General features: G+C 42.3%; 1 protein-coding gene across 1 annotated transcript; it reads left to right on the top strand.

The window, feature by feature from the left end:
* Window positions 1–7,940: 7,940 nt before the first annotated feature.
* On the top strand, window positions 7,941–17,724 carry LOC139451009 (multiple epidermal growth factor-like domains protein 11). Its single transcript, XM_071232828.1, has 9 exons — window positions 7,941–8,021; window positions 8,265–8,338; window positions 8,463–9,592; window positions 13,341–13,507; window positions 14,086–14,111; window positions 15,068–15,199; window positions 15,417–16,006; window positions 16,489–16,554; window positions 16,997–17,724. The coding sequence occupies exons 2-9, from the start codon at window positions 8,287–8,289 to the stop codon at window positions 17,039–17,041; spliced, it is 2,208 nt and encodes a 735-aa protein (XP_071088929.1). The 5' UTR covers window positions 7,941–8,021; window positions 8,265–8,286; the 3' UTR covers window positions 17,042–17,724.
* The last annotated feature ends 4,670 nt before the right edge of the window (window positions 17,725–22,394 follow it).

The raw sequence follows: 22,394 nt of genomic DNA, 5'->3' as shown, positions 1-22,394 counted from the left end.
TAGCCATTACAATGCATTGTTCGCTCTTCCTCCCTCACATACTGCGTCATTCGAGACAACCATTCCTGCCTCTGACACATTGTCTTCGCTTGTACATGGACCGTCCTCCGTTACTTCGAACTCATCGGCTGCTCGGGCACTTTTCCGATAGAGGCATGGAATTCTCTTGCCTAAACTGGAGTCTCTGAAAAATAAATTCAATCTATTCGGGGTTTCTCATGTACAGCTATATGATATTCACCGATGGACATCTATATGAATCAGTTATCCTCGGTTAACTTGATGAAGCAAGTCGGTTACTGTGTTCGCTTTTCCTGCATATCAACCAAGTTCGACCCTCTGCGCTGTTACATGTTCACACTGCTGTTACTGCAGCCTAAGAGGACCGCCTCCGTGGTCTAGTGATTGAGTTTCCACCGTAGAGCAGAAGGTCCGGGGTTCGATTCCCGGCCGCGTCATACCAAAAGACGTTAAAATATGGTTTGTGTTGTTTCCCTGCCTGGCGGTCGGCATTAAGGGAATAAAACAAGGACTGGTCGACTCGGAGTAGTATACTGTGTCTGAGTGGGGTATTCATGTTGTAATTGCGGCATGGTATCTCACTTGGCTAGCACTATAAATCGGCATCAGTCCGGATTAGGATATACTAGTGTCAGTGTTATCCGGGTTCATCATGACATAAACAAACCACGGTGTGTTGTTATTGCCTATGTACACGTGAATAGAAGGAACTGCCTACAGTTATCTTGTATATTTTATGAATAATTCGTGATATAATGGTCACACAATGTAGTCCAGTTTTCATCAAGGTGGAGTACAGATTTGGCAATGGAAACCGCGTCAGCATACCTGATCACCCACCCTCCGAGAACCACAGCTGCCGCAACACACAGTGCTATATACACAAGGAGAGCCGTGTATATCGTGCTGAACGAGTCAGGACAACCACCTTTAACAAATCGTGCCGACACCCCACACTGGCAACTTGGCAAATTAGCTGAAAATACATAATATTACATCGTATATTAAACATTTTAACTTTCCATTGCCGAGTAACAGCGCATATTTTCTTTGTTTTTAACGCCGCATTCAAAATTATTCCAGCTGTATGACGGTGGTTTGCATATAATTGAGTCTGGACCAGACATACCAGTGAGCTCATGAGCATCGATATACGCAATTGGGATACGATGACATGCATCAGACATGTCAGCGAGCCTGGCCACCCGATCCCGTTAGACGCCTCTTACGACAAGCACAGTCGCCTCTAACAAGCATGGGTTGCTGTAGACCTATTCTACCCCGCATCTTCACGGGTACATGAAATGGAACATAAAACGTAATAGCCGTTTTGATGGATAGCTACAGCGATGGCATTAACCATTGATAATTGTTCGTACAAACACAGTGTATGTAGAAAGAATATATGATTTCTCAAATATTAGTCACTATACGGTTTACAATTACATATCCAATAATATATGATTGGTAGTTGTGTTCATGGAAATAACTGGACTATTGGAAAATAGAGTGTTGAATTGTTGAATATGCATGGCATAGATAATACATTAGCCCAGTCATCCTCATCGCATAAATAAACAAGTTAAAATGTGTAGATTAAAGTGACTATCATACAGCTGTCCATCTTAAAGGTGGACTATGGCCTTGATCTATACCTAGTGTACATCTACGCGATGTAATGAGTCTTGTGTCAAAGCGTGTCTTTGTGTGGGCTGCCTGCTATTGACAGAGTGCTTAGTGGACAGTAAGTCTCACATTGAACTCAGTAACATATCAGAGTGTACATCTTCATGCACGCCACAGCATTTGAAACACCGAGAGCACTCCTAATACGCAATATTGTCCTGGGATTGACAGTCGCACTTTTAAAGATGGGGGAAATATAACAACAGGAAATATTTACAATGTTTCTACTACTTGTCCTTTCGTCAGATCCACAACCTCTGCGCAGTAGCACGTGCTGAGGATATTTATATAACAGCTTTAGACAAGCGTCCATATTGCTTTATGACATATATAAACACGTCTCTCTCTCTCTCTTCATCTTTCTCTCCGTCTCTCTCCTCTCCCTCTCCCTCACTCTCTCTCTCCATCTTTCTCTCCGTCTCTCTCTCCCTCACTCTCTCTCTCTCCATCTTTCTCTCCGTCTCTCTCTCCCTCACTCTCTTTCTCCATCTTTCTGTCCGTCTCTCTCCTCTCCCTCTCTCCCTCACTCTCTCTCCATCTTTCTCTCCGTCTCTCTCCTCTCCCTCTCCCTCACTCTCTCTCGATCTTTCTCTCCGTCTCTCTCCTCTCCCTCTCCCTCACTCTCTCTCCATCTTTCTCTCCGTCTCTCTCTCTCTCTCTCTCTCTCTCTCGCTCTCTCCCCTTCACACATATAAACTTACTTATTATTACACAATAAGAAGTTATTTAGCGGCTCGTGAACCCCCCCATATCCAAGTGATATATAAGATACATACTTTACAAGTCAATACTATAGTATGATCATTCCAATGTAAGTAGCATAAAACATTAAAATCCTTCTATTATCGCGAACCGAAACAAACGAAAACAATAGAAAATTGTTCGGTCATTTTGTTTCTTAACCGAATTGAATGTAAGTTTTAAAGGCTTTGTACATCTGGCTAGAGAGTATGAACACAGAGTCTGTCAGATCACTTACTGTACCTGACATGTTGTCACTGTCGTCCTCAGAACAGATGAGTACAGATAGAACGAGGAAGTTATTTAAGTCGACCAGTAGGTGACGGGGAAATAATTATAATCTTTTCACACGTCTAGTTGATAGTCCTGGTATGCTTCAACTTGCCATTTATTATCCATCATGACCAACGACTCAACTGTTACATCGTCATGTATTTACAAGGAACCATACTGGGATATAACGCTCACGTTGCCCAGGGTGTAGGGTCAGTATTGCTGTTCGGGCGGTTCGACCTCCCACAACAAGGAGTGTAACACGCAATTGAGTTTTTAATACTCTTATAATTAGGGCAGGATTTATATAATGATTACTGTTACGGGTAAAGCATTGTTAAGGAAGCCTTCGCTGAGCTAGAATAGCCCCCTAGCCCATGCTAGTTTTAACTGTCGACTTCGTGGATCGGAATGTCATGCTTGGTGAGTCGGACGCCTACACAGAGATAGAGTATTGGCGTGTCGCGCTAAACAACAAACAAAACAAAACTTTTACTGAAGAAGATTTTCTCGTTAAACGTGTTTCCAGACATAACCGAATTTAAAATTTTTCAGTGACATCAAATAATGCAAAAGAGTTTAATATTAGAATTTAAGCGATGTTAAGAGACCATTTTCATTTTCACGTGACTTCCACAAATAAAAATGACAAATCCATTTCCGTAACTGTAAGATATATCTGCAATGAGTTTGTTCTACGATTTCGACTATATCATAACGGGCGTTCGTGCATTACTATCATTTAGTGTTCGCGGAAAGGAGAGCGCAGTCTGTCCCACAGGTGAAACCCGTCACAAACACACGCAAAGGCAGGTCAATTGTTCACCTGAGCATATGATACTCGTCACAAAAGGAAATTGCTTCGGACATCATCCACATGTCTACACAAAACATTTTACCTACAGGGCATTGCATATTGTAACCCTGATCAAACAACTTTTGAGCAAGAGTCACATGATGCTCTTTGATATCTTTGTAGAAAGAGCATGCTTGATTGTACCACAAGATAGTGGAAATGTTGACACCAAGGACTGGAGATGCTTGAATATTGATCGACATAATTAAAGGGAAGGTTTATTATTGGAAAGTGGAAGTCATCCCCCTTGTCATACACTCTGGATGGTGTTTGCCACTCTGTACGCATAGACCTGAATATGAAATAGATGATACGGTGTCACTGGCCTCTTATAATGTTAGCTCAGTGGAAGGGAATATCTGACATTATTAAACGCTATCAGAACATCACTATACGTGAAGATAAAGTTAAACCCCTTTGCCAAATTCGCTTGTTTCGATTTTGGCAATCATGAAGAAATTCTGCCGCGTATGCTCAAAGGAACAAATAAACAAGGAGAGGAGCAAATCATCCCTCTTGTCATACAGTGATGTGGATACTTGGTTTTCACAGTGGATATCTATCTAAATAGGACACAGATGAAGCGGTCTTAAGCATGTCATCAAATATTCACTGAACACTGAAATGAACACGCACAAACAGGCGACACAAACAACGATCAGGTTCACACTGACACAATACGCCGTGTGCATGTAGTTGTGTAGAAGTTGTCTCCCTTCACTGTCAATGTGAGGTGTTCTATTCAACTGCCGCTTACACCTTTCATCCGTGTGATGAGCCACAGCGTCATCACTAGAGAAGTTGTTTTATGTGCATCGGTTACAAAGGCACATGTCTCACTTCGATATATGTTGAAGCATTGTACTAATTGCATACAGGTTCAATAGCATCGCAAAAGGTAATTATCACATTGTTAAAGGAAAGGTAAATTTGGCAAGACATACATGTACTTGTCGAAACTGTCATTCCCGATGCGCGGGAGTTCATGATTTGACCAGTGCAGTCACATATCTCTTAGTTTGTATACCGAACACCGAACAGAACATTCAGAGGTGCTTTGGAAGTGAAATATATATTCGGCATATCTCACTGCAGGACAGATACCGAACATGATTGCGTAATTTGTGATACATGTGTGAGTAGCGAGTCTGGCTGACATCATGCAGAGTTCATGTGTGAGTAGCGAGTCTGTGTGACATCATGCATGGTACATGTGTGAGTAGCGAGTCTGTGTGACATCATGCAGGGTTCATGTGTGAGTAGCGAGTCTGTGTGACATCATGCATGGTACATGTGTGAGTAGCGAGTCTGGCTGACATCATGCAGGGTACATGTGTGAGTAGCGAGTCTGTGTGACATCATGCATGGTACATGTGTGAGTAGCGAGTCTGGCTGACATCATGCATGGTACATGTGTGAGTAGCGAGTCTGGCTGACATCATGCATGGTACATGTGAGAGTAGCGAGTCTGGCTGACATCATGCATGGTACATGTGTGAGTAGCGAGTCTGGCTGACATCATGCAGGGTACATGTGTGAGTAGCGAGTCTGTGTGACATCATGCATGGTACATGTGAGAGTAGCGAGTCTGGCTGACATCATGCATGGTACATGTGTGAGTAGCGAGTCTGGCTGACATCATGCAGGGTACATGTGTGAGTAGCGAGTCTGGCTGACATCATGCAGGGTACATGTGTGAGTAGCGAGTCTGGCTGACATCATGCAGGGTACATGTGAGAGTAGAAAATCTGTGTGACATCATGCAGGGTACAGGTGAGAGTAGCGAATCTGTGTGACATCATGCAGGGTACAGGTGAGAGTAGCGAGTCTGTGTGACATCTTGCATGGTACATGTGTGAGTAGCGAGTCTGTGTGACATCATGCAGGGTACATGTGTGAGTAGAGAGTCTGGCTGACATCATGCATGGTACATGTGAGAGTAGCGAGTCTGGCTGACATAATGCATGGTACATGTGTGAGTAGCGAGTCTGTGTGACATCATGCATGGTACATGTGTGAGTAGCGAGTCTGTGTGACATCATGCAGGGTACATGTGTGAGTAGCGAATCTGGCTGACATCATGCATGGTACATGTGTGAGTAGCGAGTCTGTGTGACATCATGCATGGTACATGTGAGAGTAGCGAGTCTGTGTGACATCATGCAGGGTACATGTGTGAGTAGCGAGTCTGTGTGACATCATGCAGGGTACACGTGTGAGGAGCGAGTCTGTGTGACATCTTGCATGGTACATGTGTGAGTAGCGAGTCTGTGTGAAATCATGCAGGGTACAGGTGAGAGTAGCGAGTCTGTGTGACATCATGCAGGGTACAGGTGAAAGTAGCGAGTCTGTGTGACATCATGCAGGGTACAGGTGAGAGTAGCGAGTCTGTGTGACATCATGCAGGGTACATGTGTGAGTAGCGAGTCTGTGTGACATCATGCATGGTACATGTGAGAGTAGCGAGTCTGTGTGACATCATGCAGGGTACAGGTGAGAGTAGCGAGTCTGTGTGACATCATGCAGGGTACAGGTGAAAGTTGCGAGTCTGTGTGACATCATGCAGGGTACAGGTGAGAGTAGCGAGTCTGGCTGACATCATGCAGGGTACATATGTGAGTAGCGAGTCTGTGTGACATCATGCAGGGTACAGGTGAGAGTAGCGAGTCTGTGTGACATCATGCAGGGTACATGTGAGATTAGCAAGTCTGTGTGACATCATGCAGGGTACAGGTGAGAGTAGCGAGTCTGTGTGACATCATGCAGGGTACAGGTGAAAGTAGCGAGTCTGTGACATCATGCAGGGTACAGGTGAGAGTAGCGAGTCTGGCTGACATCATGCAGGGTACATATGTGAGTAGCGAGTCTGTGTGACATCATGCATGGTACATGTGAGATTAGCAAGTCTGTGTGACATCATGATGGGTACAGGTGAGAGTAGCGAGTCTGGCTGACATCATGCATGGTGCATGTGAGATTAGCAAGTCTGTGTGACATCATGCAGGGTACAGGTGAGAGTAGCGAGTCTGGCTGACATCATGCATGGTACATGTGAGATTAGCAAGTCTGTGTGACATCATGCAGGGTACAGGTGAGAGTAGCGAGTCTGGCTGACATCATGCAGGGTACAGGTGAGAGTAGCGAGTCTGGCTGGCATCATGCATGGTACATGTGTGAGAGTAGTGAGTCTGGCTGACATCATGCAGGGTACATGTTGCGTCACTCACAACCAGAGTTAGACTACTGTTGACGTCATCATGTGTTCTCTGTCCATCATGTTGTTACAGAATCATTCTGCTGTTGTTATTACTTAACATACATATGGTAATCTCTCTCGTGTATGCAGTTGTTGTTACTGTTGCTCCTCCACCTACCATATACATTCTGTACCATGACCATAGATCCTTATACTGTTGTCAAGCAAGGCTGAATAATGTTTGGTTGTTACCTTGCTACACTACAAAGTAAGAGGCAAACATTATTCGGCCGTGCTTGACGACGGTATAAGGATCTATACCGAAATGTCGCCACTACATTAAAATGATCATGAAGAAGTTGTTATCCACAAATTATGTCTACTTTCATTGTATCATCCGTCAACTTCTACGAAATGCCTAACGAACAAGTCAGTATAAGTTGCTGGCAATATTTGTTTATAAAGTAGTTCATTATTTGAAGATGTATTGTCTGTTATTACCCCTATATATCAATGATAAGACTGTCCTAATAACAGGACAAGAGTAGGGTGGAGTGGGGGGTCTCCCACTTGGGAAGAGGAGTTTAGGGTGCGTTTACTGAGCTCATATCTGTCATTAAAATCCTAAACTGTTCGCATTACTACATTCTGTAAACAAGCCGGATTGCTAGACGTTGTATGTGATTTAAGGGACAAAGAAGTGACACCACAATGACATACTGAATTCTGTTTCATGTTTATAGTCCCCGCCATTTCCCGAGATTGTGCTGTAATCGTTCCACACCCAGAAACCAGTCTACACAATAGTGTAGTCATCCATGAGACATATCCTGTACATTGTGTTTATTGTGATAAAGAGTAAGCTTATAAAACACTTGTCTGTAACCATGGATTCGAGACGACAGATTTCACAATTGAATTTTCAAAGCACTTGAAAACATTTTTGAAAAAGGTTTGCCACCAGAATATTATTTGACCCGTGTGCACATGAGTGTATGTCGTGACGTAAGCAGGGACGGGTTGTGTAACGCCTTCTATTCTTTGTCCGTTCAAAGGTAACATGACGTGTAAGCTATACTTAACTGTCCTGGGGACATGCGCATACAGCAGTGAGTGGCGTCATACTAAATGATATCTCCGTCTTACCCACGACAAACGCTCAGTTGCAGTCAGCGAACCGAAGTAGACAGCCACTGCCGAAGTCTCTTGATGTGACGCTTGCTTATTTCGTGTCTGTCATCGGCAGAGGTGAGGGGATTTGTTTATGTATACGAGACGATAACGTGTGTTGTACCATCTGATCAGCTATTCACGAACAATGTACCTGACCATAAAAAGACCAAAGGAAAAAGAAATTACATACCAGAGTGTTTGTAATTATTAATTTCCCAAATAACTAAAGCAGTCGTAAGTGCTACTTAAAATGAGTAGAAGCATTTGGTATTTTGATCCATTGGTTATGTTTTTTACAATAACGTTAATTATCTCCAGGCCAAGCACCAAGAACGAAGATATGTTGCTGCGATGGTTGACGGCATCCCTGTTGGCGGTGTCACTATGTTTAGGTACGTACACATGCCATGATTCTTAATAAGAAAATGTTTTAAATATAGTCTTACATTTTGTTTCTCAGTCATTTGTTTTTATGTCACGTAATTTTAACTGATGGTCAATGCATTTACGTTGCAGTCGAATCCAGACATTCATGTGAAATAGACGGATGTGTACATGGAAACGGCCTCTTAAAGTGCCAATCGTGCAGGATTGGTTGTTGGGGGTCCAACTGCAGTTCTTCATGCTGGAAACACTGTCACAGGGACGGATGTGACAGAAACACAGGGAAATGCTTCCTGTGTACACCAGGGTTCCACGGGCCACGTTGTGACAGTCAGTGTTCACCGAGATGCTCAGGCAACCAACTGGACCATTTACCTCACTGCGATCGAGACACTGGTGAGTGTTATGAGACGTGTCAAGGCTCGACTGGCACTAACTGTAATAGTCGCTGTCCTTCCAACTGCAAGGATAACACATGTGATAAACTTACAGGGAAATGTCTGGTTGGGTGTCAGTCGGGTTGGAAAGGAGACTTCTGTGACACATCCTGTGGCAACTGTCTTTGTGGAAGATGTAGCAGCAACGGCTACTGCCTGGATGGGTGCACAGCAGGTTTCTATGGCCAGATGTGTGAACGAACTTGTCCTCATTGTTGGACCACTGGTTGTGACAGACAGACTGGGATATGTGAACAGTGTCATCCTGGTTACCATGGAAACCACTGTAACAGGAACTGTTCCGACAAATGTCATATGGACCGGGGTGGTGACAGGAACTGTGATAGGGAGGATGGTAAATGTACGCAAGGCTGTAAGACTGGGTGGCATGGTTCCCACTGTAAGACGCAGTGTAGTGAATATTGCAAGTCCCAGTGTTACAGTGAGAATGGCATCTGTATAGGGGGCTGTGTAAAAGGTCATTACGGCAAACATTGCCAAAAGAAATGCATACATTGTAAATACGATGAATGTGACCACCATGGCCGCTGTAGCCAGTGTCCAGATGGTTTTTATGGACACAGCTGTGACCAGCCTTGTCCTGGGGGCTGTGAAACATGTGATCGCAAGGGTCGGTGTAGCCAGTGTAAAGATGGCAAATATGGCAAAAGCTGTGACCAGCCCTGTCCTGGGGGTTGTGTTTTATGTGATCGTGAGGGAACGTGTGCATCTGCACGAGGTGCAGATCCTAGTAGTTCTGGTGCCACCATGTATACTGACACAGTCTTAACCCTCGGTGGTGTTCTGTACATTATCACCATTGTCGTTTAGGACTGACGGTTATGAAACATTCGTTACGGAAAGGTCCTTACCTCTTGATTGTGAGGCACTTTGATCGGGTGTCTCTAGATTTCAAGTCTGGTAAGGGCTCAACTGTACAATGGTTCATTTCAAGTCTGACGCTAACAGCTTAACAAAAATATTTGACAGTTTGTTACATGTGATATTTTTCATCTGGGCAGATCTCTCACAGTTAAAATGTAAAAACTTTGTACATTTGGATATTTAGGATATGAAATTAATGCAGCAAGACATTTGTTATATATTCATATCAAAACGTTTGTATATATTAAATTGTGTACATTAATCGGTTTTATTTCTCTGAATTTTTAATAAACATTTATACATCATCTTTGTCTTTTTATATTGTTGTTTCTTTCAACTTAAGATCGACTCCGTGGTCTAGTAAATAGAGAGTTTTCCCGGAGTGAGGAATGTCAGTGGTTCGATTCCTGTCTGCGTCATATCAAAAGGTGTTAAAAGATAGTACTTGTTGCTACCCTGCCTGGTGTTTGGCATTAAGGGGATAAAACTATGACAGGCCGGCTCGGAGTATAACCTGCTTGAGTTGGGTATCCACGTTTAACTGCGGCATGGTTTGCATTAGACCGGACTAGTACAAACACACAGACACACACACGCACGCACGTAAACACGTGCTGATACAAATATAATTTCAAACACTTTAGTGTGGATTTGGTGGATGTTCTAGACAGTATTATGTTGTGGGTCCCAATATATTTTTTATCTCCCCATCATAAGGAAATAACTGCTGACTGAAATAAATCATCCCCCGCAAGTACATAAAAAGCGGCTGTTCCGAAGAGGCTATTTTATGGATCGGGTGGCCAGGCTTGGAGACTTTTGTTAGCCTGTTGTGTTACCCGTGGAACGTAACTCATGATAACAGTCACCGGATTGTCTGCTCCAGGTTCGATAGCTTACAGCCTGCTGTCACATAGCTGGAATATTGCTGAGTGTGGCGTTTCAGAACAAACGCAACCTGTCACAGTCCTGTTGAAACACTACCCTAATCTAGATCAGATTCTGTATTTTACTGTGATGTCTCTTATATTGACGGGAATCTTGTTTACAATGAAACAATTAAAAGTAGTACAATGAAACACATGTAAGCAACACTATGAGTGAGTGAGTGAGTGAGTGAGTGAGTGAGTGAGTGAGTGAGTGAGTGAGTGAGTGAGTGAGTGAGTGAGTGAGTGAGTGAGTGAGTGAGTGAGTGAGTGAGTGAGTGAGTGAGTGAGTGAGTGAGTGAGTGAGTGAGTGAGTGAGTGAGTGAGTGAGTGAGTGAGTGAGTGAGTGAGTGAGTGAGTGAGTGAGTGAGTGAGTGAGTGAGTGAGTGAGTGAGTGAGTGAGCGAGCGAGTGAGTGAGCGAAGTGTGCAGTCAGCGATGTCCCTACATCACGGCAGTCTGTACACCCAACTAACTCACTCACTCTACTGTCCGCACACAATTACATCTGGTGGGAAGGTGATAAACAAATGTATACACTTGTATAAACATGACGTCTCCTCACCTGATATAACACAACACATTATCAGGGCGGTCGGGTAGCCTAGTGGTTAAAGCGTTCGCTCGTCACGCCGAAGACCCGGGTTCGATTCCCGACATGGGTACAATGTGTGAAGCCCATTTCTGGTGTCCCCCGCCGTGATATTGCTGGAATATTGCTAAAGGCGGCGTAAAATCAAACTCACTCACTCACTCAACACATTATCATATTGTGTTCTTCTTGTGATTCATTGAATCTCCTAAAAATATTTGAATTATGTGTAGTTCGGGACGTGTATAGTTGAGGACATGTGTCGTTAATGGCGGGTAGTTTAGGCGATGTTCGTTCAGGATGTGTAGTTAATGACGGGTAGTTAAGGAGATGTTCGTTCAGGATGTGTCGTTAATGACGGGTAGTTTAGGCGATGTTCGTTCAGGATGTGTCGTTAATGACGGGTAGTTTAGGAGATGTTCGTTCAGGATGTGTCGTTAATGACGGGTAGTTTAGGCGATGTTCGTTCAGGATGTGTCGTTAATGACGGGTAGTTTAGGCGATGTTCGTTCAGGATGTGTAGTTAATGGCGGGTAGTTAAGGCGATGTTCGTTCGGGATGTGTAGTTAATGACGGGTAGTTAAGGCGATGTATATCTTAAGAGATGAGTAGTTTAAGAGATGTGTATTCTATGATGTGTTTAGTATAGGATATGTGTCGTTTAAGACGCTTGACCCATTTAAAATAATATTATATAGAATATTAGTCATACCGAGATGACATTTCAGAGAAAGAGAGAAAATATTGTTAATTATAGTGTCACATGTTATATACACTTCATACTAAAACACGTACACGAACAGTAATATAAAACAGCCGACCAGGTATGGCGTACGAGACACTTAGACATAAAAGCAAATTATAACGTCATGATCTGGGTAAGGTAAAATAAGACATATACTAACACAATGTTCAAAATTAAGCTTGGGGTATGAACACGCACACGCACACGTACACGTACACACACACGCCAAATTACTTATAAAGTCACGCACACAATCATACACAAACACGTAGGTACACACACACACACACACCACAGCATACCACGCACACACGCACACATACACACATACACACACACAAACACACGCACAAGTACACGCACGCACACACACATACCATACATGTACGTACATTATACCATACACACACACACACACACACACACACACACACGCACACGCACACGCACACGCACACGCACGCACACGCACACACACGCACACGCACACGCACACACACGCGCAGGCACACGCACACACACACACACACACACCATACGTACATAATACCACACAGACACACGCACGCACCCCCCCCCCCGCCGACCCCAGCGTTGGCGTTGTCACATGTGGGTTGAGTGATGCATTCAAATAAATAAAAGCGATAAAAACATTTCCATTTTCATAACAAATCCCTGCTAAAGCAGAGTTGATTTACAATTCCGACTGTATCATAAGCAGTTTTTCTATATCACCATCAGATAGTGATGATACCAGGTGTTCGCGAAAAGCAATTTACTCCCCAATCACGTGCAAGATTACGTAATATATCACACTGTATGAGATGGTCTGCAATAAAGAAAAGCTGGCACGTAGCCAAATCTTTAAACATGCCTATATATAGCTTACCTGATTACATAGTCATTATGACAGATATTGGGGTTGAAGATCGCTTTGTAGCCTCGTGCTGAGCTGAATCATAGACACTTGAACACACCGTGTCATGTCCAGATATATTAGCGGCGCCTAAAGCGTGTGTGATCGTGTTCGTGCGGTATTCAGACAGACCTCCTCCGTGGTCTAGTGGTAGTGCGTCCGCCCGGAGAGCGGAAGGCCCGGGGTTCGATCCCCGGCCATTAACAAATGGTACTTGTTGTTACCCTGTCTGGCGCTCGGCATTAAGGGGCTAAAACAAGGACTGGTCGGCTCGGAGTCAGTATACTGTGTCTGAGTGGGGTTTTCAAGTTAAACTGCGGCATGGTATCTCAGTGAGCTACCACTATAAATCGGCATCAGTCCGGACTAGTACAAGTAGCCACAAACACACTATATAAGTATATCTTGGACGCGCCGTTAAACCCAATTTCACCTCACCTGGTATTCAGGCAGATTTGATTATCTGGTTCTGGATCACCAAACAAACATTCGCTACATGTTGACCAACAGTTGGACGTCGTGACATTACGTGTACTTATTTCTCAAGAATCTGGTAATGTTGGTATCTCAACTTTTAAAAAACTTTCCCGAGCTAACTACTCCACAAATGACGAGGAGGAGGAGGAGGAGGAGGAGGAGGAGAAGGAGGAGAAGGAGGAGGAGGAGGAGGATAACTAGTTCCAAATCGTGTTGCTTGTTCTGTATCCAGCTTAATCTCACCAGACACGACATTGTATAATATATAAGTGTCCGCATCTGTCTGAAGTTCTTCATTCGCACATCGACTGTTGCCAACTGTTCTCTATGCGTTAGGACCAATCATAAACTATTTCAGTAAACATTTACATATCTATATCTATCTTAATCATTTACAAGTTCAAATGACAATCATGAGCTTTCTGTCACAGGTATATAATTAGGAGGAAACAAACATCGCAGGGATCGACGTTTCCCAACATCTTCTCTGTCAGGGCATTACCTGGTCTTCAGGTCTACACCCAAAGTGAGGTGTCATCACAAACGCTTGGAAGCATTAAATCAATGAAGCACCTTGCGCCCGGACAACATACGAGTAACCTTACAAAGAAAGTACAAGCGTTATCCTGATACATTTTCATAGTTGTAATAAGGTGGTGCTTAATGCTTGCGTACGTGTATATATCTACAGCAAGTGAATCTAAGATATGTATTGTATATGGCACTTAGTGTATACTCTAACCTTCCCTCCGTGACATGGGACAATACTGAAATGCAGTTGTAGGACTAGTGATGACATCTCCAGTACACTGTATTGTTAACATGTTAGGGGAACGCTGGCGGGTAGCCAAAGGCTTAGACATGTCTATAAATAAATAGCCTACAAAATGGCGGTGATAAGGGGTTCTGCTTTTACATCGTTGTATCAGTTCCTTGTGCATCGTGATTAAGGGGCAATCACCACTAACATACAGGTAATCTACAACCTTCAGTCTCTCATCTCAAATATGCATATATGAAACAGTGCACGTGTGATGAAATGATAGTATGTGTATCCGTGCACAGACACAATTAGGTGTTCTTGTGCAAAAGGCATTCGGAAGTCATGATCACATTCTTGTCTATGTGACGAAGCAAACTGATAAGGTCCCCGGAATGTCTCTAGATGTGTTTGTATTGTCTTAACCTGTAATATCTCCTAAAAGACATGCTCAATTTCAACTACTAGTATTTGAAAACCGATTGTTGTTGTTTTTAAATTTAGCCTTCAGGCTATCAGAACGTGCAAGTGTGTTATATTCATGTAAAGAAACACTTAACATTCATACGATGCTATACGTTTGGTACTTTCTGAAAGGCTGCAGAACTCATGGGACGAATGGGTGTTTGCATAGTATCCTTCAAGTTATGCTTTGATAAAAGGAAGTACATGACCATTAGTACATACTGCATTGTATAGCTTAATATCACTACATACATCCTACCTTCTACACTGTACACGTATCTGAATATGGCAGCTGCCCTGTAGGTATTGAGTGTGTATTAGATCAGATCACCAGACGGTTAGTCGGTTACAAAACTAACAATGATAAAAAGGAAAACATTCAACTGGTGAAAATAATGTCGTCAACATTTTGTTATAGAAGTGTTATTACCACAAGATATGATCATGATAGCCTTACTCAAATGCTACAGTTAGGAAAATCATATTTCTAAAGACATATGTACATGATCAAGTCTGTGTTGTTCCTCGATTGCAGATCTCAGTCATCGATATCCATCTCAGAGTTTCTCTACAGTAATCAAGAAGATGGAACTGGCAGAGAGTTCAATTCATGACCCGAAACTCTTTTATGTATTTGTATCAACATTTTCGTTTATTTTACCCGAAGGCAAGTATCTGACATACAACTGGATGAAATCATTATTTATACATATACCTATTTACATGTTGAACCTCTTTCAAAATATTAAGATGTATTGTTAGTTTACCATGTCTTGTATAAAATCAAAAACGTTTAAGAAAACTACATCACTTCCCGACTTGGAAGTTGTCACTCAGCAAATAAATGTCCAATCACAATAATGTATACAATGGTTGTTTTGCAGTGATCGCCTTATCTACATGCGACGATGGATGTTATAACTGGGCTTGTTCTTCCTGCAACCCGGGCTGTTTTGGAATGAACTGCACAAAACCATGTAGCGACCTTTGTAAATCCAGCGGATGTGAGAAAGCAAATGGAGTGTGTTTGTCCTGTATAGATGGTTATTACACTAATAACTGCGACACAAAGTGCCCAGTGAACTGTGCAAATAGTGAGTGCCAGAGAAACAACGGGGCATGTTCTCACCATTGCATCGAAGGTTGGTATGGAATCCACTGCAACAGAAGCTGTCCTGGCCACTGCAAGCACGGAGCATGTAATATGCAACATGGGAAATGCGATGACGGATGTTCAGCGTTATGGTCCGGTAACTATTGTAACATAACATGTCAACACTGTTTGCAAAGTCTATGTGCTACAAAGCTACAGTGTAATTTTGTTTGTGAAAATGGTACGTTATGTGATCGCACATGCAGACCTAAATATTCATCATCTATGCAGTACAGCGTGGAATTAGGAAGTTGTACAGACGTTCGAGGAGACCGAGGATGTTCAGTCAGCTGTATGGTCCATGCTACTGGTGGTTCATCGGTGAGTACCTGATGTCTAGGATATATTAGGTTTCGTTTCTGGTTACATATACTCGTACTTGAGGTCAGCCCCGTGACGATCCGGGTTAGAATAGTTTTTCAGCAACCCGTGCTTGTCATAAGAAGTGACTATGTTTGTCGTAAGAGGCGATGAACGGGATCGCTTGACCAAGCTCGCTGATTTCGTTGATGCATGTCATCGTTTCCCATTTGCGTAGATCGATGCTCATGTCAATCACTGGATTGTCTGGCCCAGACTCGATTACTTACAGACAGCCGTCATACAGATGAAATACTGCTGAGTGCGGCGTTAAACAACAAACAAATACACAAACTTAAAGTTAACAGCCGAATACAACAGAAGATCGTTTCAATTATGGGGTCGACTGATGTATTCCTTGTCACATTTGAAAATAACTAATTTTATGCAAGTCAGACAAGAATGGTAATAATACTTAATGAAAACACATTTCAAAATTTCAGACTGTTCATGTGAGCATAACCCTATTGCTTCTCACATGGCTCATTTGTCTCCTGATACATCTGACTGTGAGTATCAATATGTCACATATAGTACACAGACATTTAGTGGCTTCTTCTATTGCTGCCCCCTAACATTAAAGATGGTTGATATATTTAGAATACAAGTATTTGTGTAAGCCTGAAGGAAACCAAGTGTCATCATTGATCAGTTTGAATTATTATTATTCTTTTGAACCTTTTTGCTTTCGTCAAGAAATCAGTATGTGGTTTTGTGTTCTGTCTTTTGTCTCCTTGGGAGGATGAAGCTGATCATTAAGTGCAGGATCCATATGAGCACAGCGGATGTTGCGGGAATATGTTGTGAAAAAACTAATTATAGTCAAAATTAATGATAGAATTTATACATATATATATTTAAGATTGTGTCTTACTGTTATAAATTAATGGATCATATATGTATGGTTGAAAACAGATCATAATCATGTTTCTTTCCCTTTTGTTGTCGCAGAAAGAAACGAACCCATCACAGACGGCCTCTGCACCCAGGACGTAGAAGTTTTCATGTTGTTCATGTCGACGTTTCTAAGCCAATGAGGAAGATTTTCTTGGTTGGCAAATGACCGATCATCCCCGAGTCAAACAAGTGTTCACCCTCGACATGTCTTCTACAATTCCCATCTGAAATACAGCTCAAGAACTTTTATAAGTTTTTCAATTACAAGTACCGTTATTAAATAGCGATAGTGTACTCAATGTTTGAACTTGTAAATGTCACGTGTCAACATCCACTCAGCGGTGTGATACAGAAACATCGTTTGTATGAATTATAAAAATTATAGCGCGTGGTTACACATGGAAGTGTGTTCAGGTTGTCACACCCACTTTGATATCTAAGGCAGATTCAGCTTTTTAACAGTGGTACGATTTGTAAAGATGATGTATAGTTCGCGCATGAATACATCGCAATGTCGTGGTTCCAGGTATAAGCAGATTACATTATTCTTCTGTGTTTATTTCCCACTATTTAACCCAGCCGAGGTTATGCACTCCTTAGAGTGTTGAGTTAATTAACTCTTAGTTGTTAACTGGTCGCAGCCAACTCAATTAACTGTCCATGTATCTTGTCAATTATCTTGTCAAAATGTTAATTTAGCTACTCTTTTTATTACTGTTTACATTTGCATAGCTAATCATAGCTTTATAATTGTTCTGGTTTAATTAATCAGTGATCGTTGTCAGGGTAAATTGGGTATTTTATCCTATGTATTGTCATCTGTACTTACAAACAGCTGATAATAATATACCTGTGAGCTTATTACCACGTGTTCATTATTACTTCATTCTTGTTTAACGACACCCTGGTCTCTGGGGCACAGCTCTGTGACATTGACATTTTCTTGACATCAAACAATTGTTATGATTGGGTGTAATTCAATGAATACCCCTTCTATTACATAATAGCTTAACACCACATTCAACAATATGACAGTGGCCTGTAAACAATCGAGTCTGGACCAGACAATCTAGTGACTGATATTGTGAAAGACCCAAGCCCTCGCGGTCCGATGATATGCAAACCGGATCCATTTAGTCGCCGCTTACGACCTGCATAGGTTGCTGGGAGCCAATTATGACCTCATGTCAGCTGTACTGAAAGCAAATATATATTCCTTGGTTGCTTTGTTTTGATCAGACAGCATGGTTGTCTCAGTTGTCTAAAGAAAGGCAACTCACAGTACAGAGTTGCGTCCCTTAGGCGTGCCAGAAACCTAATATCTTGGTTCCAATCACACAATCGAAAAGATAATGCTTCTAGTGTGTGGTGTAATCAGTATAGTGTGAGTGCAATCAGTGTAGTGTGAGGTGTAATGAGGTAATGAGTATTGTGTGTGGTACAATCAGTATAATGTGTTTGTGGTGCAATCAGTATAGTGTAGTTTGTGGTGCAAACAGTATAGTGTATAGTGCAATCAATATAGTGTAGTTTGTGGTGCAACTAGTATACTGTAGTGTGTTCAAATCACTGTAGTGTGTGGGGCAATCAGTATATATAGTGTGTTGTGTAATCAGTAATGTGTGTGGTGCAATCAGTATAGTGTGTTTGTGGTGCAATCAATATAGTGTAGTTTGTGGTGCAACCAGTATACTGTTGTGTGTTCAAATCACTGTAGTGTGGGGGGCAATCAGTATAGTGTGTGGTGTTATCAGTATAGTGTGAGTGCAATCAGTGTAGTGTGTGGTGCAATCTGTATAGTGTGGTGTAATCAGTATAGTGTGAGTGCAATCAGTGTAGGATGTGGTATTATCTTTATAGTGTGTGGTGTAATCAGTATAGTGTGTGATGTAATCACTATAGTGTGTGGTGCAATCAGTATAGTGTGTGGTGTAATCAGTATAGCGAGTGGTGTAATCACTATAGTGTGTGGTGTAATCAGTATAGTGTGTGGTGTAATCACTATAGTGTGTGGGGCAATCAGTATAGTGTGTGGTGCAATCACTAAACTGTGTGGTGCAATCAGTATAGTGTGAGTGCAATCAGTGTAGTGTGTGGTACAATCAGTAAAGTGTGTGGTGTAATCAGTATAGTGTGAGTGCAATCATTATAGTGTGTGGTGCAATCAGTATAGTGTGTGGTGTAATCAGTATAGTGTGAGTGCAATCAGAGTAGTGTGTGGTGTAATCTTTATAGTGTGTGGTGCAATCAGTATAGTGTGTGGTGCAATCAGTGTACAGAGAAAGGTCATTCAAGGTGAGGTGATTAATTAACTGCTTCAGTGAATAGCGTAATGCCAGTACACTTCTTGCAAACAACGACACAGTCAGGGTATCAATATAACATCACTTATGTCATTTCTTTTATTGTGGAAAACTAAACATGAATGCATTACATTACAGGCTGACTGAGGTATAATATGGCGAAGTCAGTATGCAGGTATATTTACAATCAACATCATACAAACAATTTCTTGCTGGTGTGCCTTACCATTTTGACAATACTGTTCATTACGTCCTTCAATGCCCCAATCAATCATGATATTGATCATGAAATGTTGCAATGGACAAACTTCAACTTCTGATGAAGAAATCTCTATGAAGAATTTTATATACTAATGTTTGATTCTCGAAACAAACGAGTGATTAGAACAATAAAGTGTCAAATTAGCCAATAGTTTGTATAAAAATACTGCAATCACATATTACATTATGCTCTGTAAATGTTGGCACATTCTGTGTATTCTGTATACGTTTGTTCTGTGGTATATGTTTAAGTACAATAAGTATAAATACATCATGTAGAAAGAGAATTACTTAATCCTTGTTTGCTGACAAAAGAAAATATCAAAAATAAATTTGATCCTCTGGATACTTGAATACTGTGACCTCCTGGTCACAAAAGACTGTTCTGTACTCTGCTTAATCCATTTGAGCAAAACAATCTCTAAGGGTATATTGCTGTTCACATAAATATAAACCTTTCTTTCATCAACAATGGTCACATCATGTTTTTCATCTTACATGTAACACAGCTGTCAACATACCAGTCAAGACACGAGTCAACACACGAATCTACACACCTGTCAACACACGAGGCTACACATCTGTCAACACACTAGTCTGGGAACCAGTCAACACACGAGGCTACACACCTGTCAACACACTAGTCGGGGAACCAGTCAACACACGAGGCTACACACCTCTCAACACACTAGTCGGGGAACCAGTCAACACACGAGGCTACACACCTCTCAACACACTAGTTGGGGAACCAGTCAACACACGAGGCTACACACCTGTCAACACACTAGTCGGGGAACCAGTCAACACACGAGGCTACACACCTGTCAACACACTAGTCGAGACACCAGTCAACACACGAATCTACACACCTGTCAACACACTAGTTGAGGCACCAGTCAACACACGAATCTACACATCTGTCAACACACTAGTTGAGGCACCAGTCAACACACGCATCTACACATCTGTCAACACACTAGTCGAGGAACCAGTCAACACAGGAGTCTACACACCTGTCAACACACCAGTCAGGACACCAGTCAACACACGAATCTACACACAAGTCAACACACTTGTCGGGACACCAGACAGCACACGGGGCTACACACCTGTCACCACACTACTCGAGACAACAGCCAACACACGAATCTACACACCTGTCAATGCACTAGTCGAGACACCAGTCAACACACTAGACTACACACCTGTCAACACACTAGTTTACACACCAGTCAACACATGAATCTACACACCTGTCAACACACTAGTCGAGACACCAGTCAACACACTAAACTACACACCAGTCAGCACACTAGTCTACACACCAGTCAACACACGAGTGTACACACCAGTCAACACACTAGTCGAGGCACCAGTCAACCAACAGTCGACGCGCCAGTCCAGAGGGTCCAGAGGTGGTATTCAATCAGAATGGAGAGCCTAGACACTGCATACTAGAGCATGAATACATGACACGTTTATAGACAGCAACTTCTTTTATTCTTTGTCACAATTATTCAGAGCTACCTCTTGTGCCATCATCATCCATAAATGTGTCATAAGTTCATGTTCTTCCAACTTCTAATTTCTATCAATGACTGGATACTAGAGGATGTTTAAGTCTGAAATGCACTTATACACAACTACTAGACTGAGTAAGGTACATGTACCTGCTGATAAAGGCAGAAAAGCAACCAAATTGTCCACAGTTCACTTCAGACTAGTTTATGCAAAATTAGACGATTAGGTGACTCAAAAGAAATCTACAAATCTTTAAAACATTTCACTGGTCAAGCAGGGCAGTGACTGTGTTGAACCATACTAGTGTTCTATGTGTAAAATGATATAGTTATTACCATTGCAAAATGGTTCTGTCAGCGACAAAGTTGCCTTTGGGGGTTGTAGTGTTCCTGGCCAGGAGTGCAAGGTATACTATGGAGTCAGCACCTGGAATAAATATGTGACATATCTCACTTCTGCCTTAGAACTATGTAGGGCTGACAAGCATATGGCGCTCCCACATCAATTCTGCCCTAGAAATATGTAGAGATGGCAAGCAGTGGGCGCCCTGTATCAACTGTGCCTTAAAACTATATACAGATGACAAGCAGTGGGTGCCCCTCATAAATTCTGTGTTGGAAATATATAAAGATGGTAAGCAGTGGGTGCCCCACATCAATTCTGCCCTAGAAGTATATAGAGATGGCAAGCAGAGAGTGCCCCACATCAATTCTTCCCTAAAACTATATAGAGATAGCAAGCAGTGGGTGCCCCACATCAATTCTGCCCTAGAACTATATAGAAATGGCAAGCAGTGAGAGACCCACATCAATTCTGCCCTAGAACTATATAGAGATAGCAAGCAGTGAGAGCCCCACATCAATTCTGCCCTAGAACTATATAGAGATAGCAAGCAGTGGGTGCCCCACATCAATTGTGCCCTAGAACTATATAGGGATGGCAAGCGGAGAGTGCCCAAAATCAATTCTGCCCTAGAACTATATAGAGATAGCAAGCAGTGGGTGCCCCACATCAATTCTGCCCTAGAACTATATAGAGATAGCAAGCAGTGGGTGCCCCACATCAATTCTGCCCTACATGGGTCGACAAGCATTTGGTATCCAGACCAATTCTGCCCTGGATCCACAAGGAGTAATAGTCCACAGAATAATTCTAGTGTGAATTCACACAGGGAGATAAGCAATTCTTACTGGGAACCTGAACAATAGTATTTCATGAACTGTTACTGAATATTCCATGAGCAACTCTTCATAGCTCACCTTCATCAATGTTCTTTGACCCTGTCTGTCTTGACATGTCAGTTTGCACACGACCAGGGCAGCACTGAAAAGAGTGAGTGAGTGAGTGAGTATGGTTTTACGCCACTT

Source organism: Haliotis cracherodii, unplaced genomic scaffold (assembly GCF_022045235.1).
Source record: "Haliotis cracherodii isolate W230 unplaced genomic scaffold, xgHalCrac1.p SCAF_8, whole genome shotgun sequence".
Taxonomy (NCBI): domain Eukaryota; kingdom Metazoa; phylum Mollusca; class Gastropoda; order Lepetellida; family Haliotidae; genus Haliotis; species Haliotis cracherodii.
This window is presented reverse-complemented; position numbering and strand designations above follow the sequence as displayed.